The sequence below is a fragment of the Branchiostoma belcheri genome, unplaced genomic scaffold, assembly GCF_001625305.1.
Source record: "Branchiostoma belcheri isolate BF01 breed outbred unplaced genomic scaffold, Haploidv18h27 scaffold104, whole genome shotgun sequence".
Lineage (NCBI taxonomy): Eukaryota > Metazoa > Chordata > Leptocardii > Amphioxiformes > Branchiostomatidae > Branchiostoma > Branchiostoma belcheri.
This window is the reverse complement of record NW_017802425.1, coordinates 210,215-217,039: the sequence shown is the minus strand read 5'-3', so window position 1 is coordinate 217,039 and position 6,825 is coordinate 210,215. Positions and strand designations below refer to the sequence as shown.

General features: G+C 40.9%; 1 protein-coding gene across 2 annotated transcripts in view; it reads left to right on the top strand.

The window, feature by feature from the left end:
- Window positions 1-6,810, top strand: part of LOC109476304 (neurocalcin homolog) — a 24,683-nt gene extending 17,873 nt beyond the window's left edge. Inside the window, exons 1-3 of one of the 2 annotated variants that reach the window (XM_019777221.1) lie at window positions 2,780-2,934; window positions 5,766-6,203; window positions 6,573-6,810. In XM_019777221.1, the coding sequence (XP_019632780.1) occupies window positions 5,802-6,203; window positions 6,573-6,761 (591 nt within the window). In that variant the 5' untranslated portion in view covers window positions 2,780-2,934; window positions 5,766-5,801 and the 3' untranslated portion in view covers window positions 6,762-6,810. Of the gene's footprint in view, window positions 1-2,779; window positions 2,935-5,765; window positions 6,204-6,572 lie in introns of those variants that run through there. The other variant, XM_019777229.1, reaches the window with a different exon arrangement.
- The last annotated feature ends 15 nt before the right edge of the window (window positions 6,811-6,825 follow it).

Below are 6,825 nucleotides of genomic sequence, written 5' to 3'. Positions count from 1 at the left end.
CAATTAGAGGTCTAAGGTCCATGCCAAAGGTCAACCATGGCTGAATCGATCCTATCACCATGATCCTTTGATTCTTCTAATTATATTTCACTCCATGGGTATAGGAAAGGAATATATTGTTTTATTTTGCTTTTTCCTCGGGCTATTTTTTCAAATAGATGATTTTCCCCATTTCTGGGCTAACTGAAATTTGGTAAATGGATATATAGAAAAAGGACATTCTACGTGAGACACGGGTGTTTATTACTTTAATCTATACAGGCCTTAAGAATTGTTTTATTGCTTTTTCACACCAAAAATGTATATTTCGGGCTCCTGTGTTGTGGTATTATCCTTTAGTATCACTTCAAAATGATTTCTTTTAGGATTTGGGACGAATGTACAGAGCCTGTGGCATGTGTTTTGCATGTTTAACCATCAGAAATATATATGTTTTGTGTGTTTGATATTTGGAAAGCGCTAGCTTAAGGCCTACCGTATTTTCCTTTCACAATGACCATAATGCTCAAACTACCACATATAATACGTATAATATAGTATAGTATAGTATAGTATAGTATAGTATAGTATAGTATAGTATAGTATAGTATAGTATAGTATAGTATAGTTTTGTACAGTATAGAGGCTTTTCATTTCATTATATGAATCCCCTGCGACCATGCTAGTGGGTAATTGGATTACCAGCATCATGCTTAACGGAAGCACACTGTAATCCAACATGGCGCAAATGACGTCATATGAAAATCCTATATTGGCTTATTTTGTCCACCTTTATAAAACATTTCCAGTCTTGTTAGATGAATAAGGTTCTATTGAATGCAGATGCCTGCCAGCCATAACTACTAAACAAAGGCCAGACATCGCATATCGACGTCTGCCCGTACATAATTACGTTAATTAATAGCCTTCCGGTCTTGGTGACTTCAACGATTTTTTTTTACATTTTCATTGCTTTTATTGAAACAAATGTTATGTACAGCTTGAAGCTTTGCGAAATGTTTGGATGAATTTCAGGCACTGACTGGTAACTTTCAGGAAGAAGAATATGTTTCAAGCAATAGTTGAGGCGCCCGATTAGTTTCCAGAATGGCTCACGTTGCAAGGACAAAATGTCAAACATTTCCACTTGCACACAGCCGGTATCTCTGTCTTGTCATGTTCACTGTCGTAGAACATTCTTTTAATCTTGTTGTCATGTTTTATTTTACAACCCTGGGATACCCATGCTGAATTCCTTGTGTTAGATAATAGAACATGTACTTTACGCAATCATGATAGATGGCAGTTTGTGAAGATACTGATCCAGTGGATAAACTTAAAAGGTTACACTTACACTCCGCCATATATATTTGATGCAAGTCTGATGTGGCTCGTGTACCCCCCACTGAAATATCAATGTCAAAGTTTGATGTTGTGAAAGTAGAGTATATAATGTGTGACGATTGCAGCTCACAGAGAACAGGTTGTACGAATAATTCCATGGACGTTGCTCGTACAACCTCACCACAAGTTTCATCCAGATGTCCATGCATTATGTATGTTGTACGTCCTGTTCCCAATCTTTGAATATATCTAATAAGGAGCAGGATAATTCTAATTCTAATTATTTTGATTCTTAAAACTTACAGCTACAGACATTTTTACATTGACACATATCTTTCTGTAAGCAGTACGTTTTGTCGTTCGAATTGGGCATATTATTTTTCACAATCAAAACCGCATACTCCTTGTCCCTTGCATATTCCACAGACTTCCCATTGCCTCCACATTACCATTGGAGTTCTTTGACCGCCCGCATCCTCCAACGCTGTTTCAAAAAATGCATATGAAGCTACAAAAAGGTCTTCAGAGGAAGCGCTCTTTGCAGACATGTTGGAGACACGAGGTCCCCAGTCAACCGGCTGTTTTTGACTTAATAGTCGTTTGCCGGTCTGAGGGCTTGTTGAGTGGGATCCCTACAGGGTTAGTGAGTGGTATCCTTATATCACTAGTACCACGCTAGTAATATAAGCTATAGACAATTCTTTGTAGGTTATTTAGCTGGAGGGATTCAAACTATTTTAGCAGTACTATTTGACTTTTTGACAATACGTTGGTCCACCAATACTGATAATTCCAAACAACTTCTTTTCTATCAACTGATGGATTAGCAATGCATTGTGATGAGTCTTTAACATTGTATGTTAGCCAGGCCTGCGTTGATGAAAAGTTGTTTACGTCTTATCGGTCCTAATCTAACTTTAACACTCTTATTTGCAAATGTCACCCCGCCTGAGGCCTCTCTGTGTGTTTTACCGGGACACCTCTGAAAGTCCAATAAAATCTTACGACTTCTCTGCGTCGCCTCTAGCAGGGTGCATTGGCGCCATGGGTGTACCAAACTACCAAACTCCGACAACGGGATAATGCTACAGTGCTTGTGTACTACCTTATGGGAGGAACATTTCATTTACAAAAGGAGTCATTCTGCTTCAACGTGCTTTTTGTTGTTTTATAACATATCAAAGAAAAGTGACTCATGGATGTCAAAATCCCTCGGTTTGATCAATTGTATCATTTTGGTCCGTGGACTAATAACTATTCCTGGTGAACCGACCTACTCCCCTTTTAAGACAGAAAATTGCCCTCCGTGGGATTACCCAGTAATAAGTCAGGTCTTTGGGACGACCTATGGTGCGTGATAGGTGGTGGCTGGGAATGCTGCTGGACGGGATATCATATGGCTAAGGGTCATCGACCTATTTCCTATATGTCCTATACATAATTCAGCAGAGTTGTACGTTTAGGGGGGCTTGAAGCAGAGTCGTCTTCGTGAGGCCTTAAGAACCTGCCAGGCGTAGAAGTGTAGAGCACAGCTCCGTCGTGGCCACGTTCTATTAGTGGAGTGGCTGGGTCTGCGATGATGATACATTATTTTACCTGCTAAGTGAAGACGTAAGTACATTTACCATAACCACCTTAACAGGATCTACGACTGGGCTTTTGGAAGAGCCTTTATAATACACTTTTTTTCTTTCTGGTGTATCACTTCTATTTGTATGAATAGAAGTGATATATCAGAAAGAGAAAATGCGTATTATAAAGGCTCCCCAACAAGCCCAGTCGTAGACCCTACCAAGGTGGGTAAACTTGCTCAACTTTCCCTTTCAACTATGCATTCATAATCAGGCGTATAACTTTGAGGGAAATTCGTTTTTTTAATTTTCCCATAGCCTTGCATATGGCTGTATTGCCACTTGCGCTGGTCTCCCCCCCCCCTCCCGAGTCATATTCCAAGTCAGTTTGATCATTAGGATTTTTTATCTACCGTTTTAACCTACCCACTGGCAGTACTAATCTCCAAATTTCAACTGAAGGAACATGTCCAAATGGGATGTAGATTAAAACGAACATAGTGCTGGCAAGATGCTCTTGTGTTTAGGGTTGCTAACTAAGAACCAGACGGTTTTAGGATTGAATCCCTGGCCCTTTGTTGTGTCCTTGGAAAACGCACTGTACTCTTGAATCCCCACTCGACACAGGTATAAATGATCACCTAGCTTTTGTTACTTGCTGTACAAAACTGGTGTTTTACGCCTAAAGGCGCGGTTTTAATACCGGTTATACGAAACCACAAAGGGACAACACGTCTCTTCAATCATCTAGATCTGTATGGAGGCATGTAATTACAACTGATAAAAGCTCCTAACGTCACTGCACGAAATTGTATCCTTAGGCACGCCTTCAAGCATGAAACTTTAAACGGAACCTTTACGCATGCTTTAAAGTATGGTCAAAGATGTAATATATTGAATGTATTTTGTGCAGTGCGTCAGAAGCAATATAGGCATTATTAAAAATTTAGGTATTGTCTTGGGTATGTCTGTGTGTGTTTCTTCATTTTTCCAATCTTGTATTTTTAGTTGTTCTGTTTTAAGGAATACGGTCAGTTCGTCCCTGTTTGAAATACGCACGACAATTTACTCAAAATGTCAGAGGAAAGTTCAACGATTATTGGCCTCAATCCTATCATGCGGTGAAGCGCAGGTGTCATGTGAGACACGGAATGTGCGAGGTTGTGCTGCCGGCGCTGTTGAATGTAATTGCCCCTCATATTCTTCTCTTATCTGCTGCACATGTGTCCCTATTCGAAGACCGAACAGCCGTGGCATATAGCTAGTAGACGGTATGCTTTGAAGGTTAGGTGTTATGTGCGTTATATAAGTTGGGTGCGGTGATTTGTAAATTGTGATAACTGCAGGTATGGTTTATGTATCCTAATGATGTTTTGTAAGTAGGTTGGGGCTAGGACAAGCAAGATCAGGGTCAATCATAACCATCCTAGTGGCTTTTTACGGTACTGCAGTGGTACTCACAGGTTTGATATCTCGTGTTCTGGACATGTTATGGAACATTGCTGTTAGTTGCGAGTCACCACTGACTCATACTTTGCTTCCCAATGATACAGAAACGTATGATAGCAGTGTGACATTTCACGTCTAATTTGTCTATCGTCGGTGCAACCCATCACGTCCTGAATGCTACTAATTTCCCCCTCATTGCCCTTGACATTTGAAGCGCTTTCAGGTTGTCTGTGCCATAGGTAGCGTTGTCTGAGGTAGACTTGCTGACACAAGTCCTTTACCTTCTCATTTTATTTGACTACAAAAATCAACACAATCCATGCAGTCTACTGGGGATGATTATAAGTCCATATTGGCTGGGCGACCATGTCACAATGATAACTTTTCATTCATTCATTCATTCATTTGATAGATTGATGGAATATTTATATTTTCATTTCAGAGAACACGTACACAATCATATAGAAGAAGATAACATTAATTTCTTTGTGGAGGGGCTTCAAAGAGGTGTTTGCAGAGTGCATGACAACAGGAGAGTAAATCCGAGAGGTGTGTGTGTGTGTGGGGGGGCTGTATACGGTATCAAATATGCTGAATATCCTTTAACTGGATTAAATGTAACGTATCCATGGATCTCCTAGAGCCCCCGCGAAACTCCTAGATCCTCCACAAAGTAATTCCCAGAATTGACCTTTAGTCTTGCCAATATAAATACCTACCCACGTATCAAACATCATCATAAACACAGACACACAGGTGGACACACGGACACACCAAATACAATGCCTCCATTTTTCACAAACCGAGGTAACAATAATAGATCATGGTGAGGTGCTGAGGTGCCAGACCTTCTGAAAGCTATCGTTTCTATCTTTAGCTGAACCACACATCCTGTTCATTTCCTCCACGGGTCCTTAACGTATCCTTCAATAGGATCTGACAGCCAAGGTTATTTACAGTCTCGTGTGTCCATTAAGCCTTCAAGCTGGGTATTGGAAGTGAGAGGATGTTGCGAATGCGTAACGTATGCAGTTAAAGGGCACAGAACGAACTTGTGGATAAGGCCCCCATGGTATTTACGGATCCACCAACCTTTCACAGTTCATGAACATCAACACAGAACAATCTTTGGAAAGGTAGTCCTGTTCATAAAAGCAGATATATAGAAAAACAATTTGCATTAGTATCGTTGAAAGACGCAGAATTAAAGCACTGACGCCGTTGTGTGAACCTGGTAGTTATGATATCATAAATAGAATCCACAGAAGATGGCAGATCCTGTTACTGGTAGATTCAATAACGGTTATCCTTGATATACGTCAGACGAAGCAATCTACACGACAGGCTTACTGGGAGATAAGATTCAGCATAACGAATATATTCACCGTATCTTAATGTCATGTCTGGTATTCCCCGCTACAGAATTCCAACAACACACCAGAAGCAGATCCCTCCAAGATGGGCAACGCCAGCGGGAAAAACAGGAAGAAGAGGAGAACGCGGAAGGAGCTGGAGGAGCTGGCCAGCGTCACGGAGTTTGACGTGGTGGAGATCAAACAGTGGTACAAGAGCTTCCTGAAGGACTGTCCGAGCGGACAGCTCACCGTGAATCAGTTCGTTACGGTCTACAGTAACTTCTTCTCCACGGGAGACGAGAAGAGTAAGGAGAAGATGGCGCGACAGGTGTTCCGCAACTTCGACAGAGACGGAGGAGGCACGGTGGACTTCCGCGAATTCATCTGTGCCATGAGCGTCATGTCCAGGGGAAGTACCGAGCAGAAGCTGAAATGGGCTTTCAACATGTACGATCTGGACGGCAACGGGACCATTTCAAAACGAGAACTACTGGAAATCATTACGGTATAAGACTTCCACCTGCTAGAAGTAGTCTCATGCATGTGAAATAGCGGACCAAATGCTAATTTGCATGAATAAGTTAGCTGGGGTTCATGATGGTTAACTGTTACATATCACATAACTAAGACAGAAAGGAGCATCAATACCAACTATTATTTGAATACTTAAAATGCGAAAATGTTAATTTTAGTTGTTGTCTATAATTAATTAACTATAGACTAAGTTATGGCATCAGCTCTTCCTGATAGCAAGTAACTTTCATTGAAAATGCCAAAACAATATCTTTCATGATGCTCCTATATAAATGTATGTCAATACAACAGCAATTTGATTTGGCAATACATTCTAAATACGTCATTCAAAACCTTACAGGTAGTGTTCAACATGAAAGAACGCGAGGTAAAGAAGCTTCCCGAAGACGAGTCCTCGCCTGAAAAACTGACAGAAAAGATCTTCAGCGAGCTGGACACTGACCAAGATGGCGAACTGAGTCTGAAGGAGTTCCTGGAGGGAAACAAGAGGAACCCTTCTATTATGAAGCTCATGCAGCCAGGACCATGAATACCTTATATAGTGTATATAGTAATATTTAACATTTGGTAGCCGCGTATCTGACTAACCCACT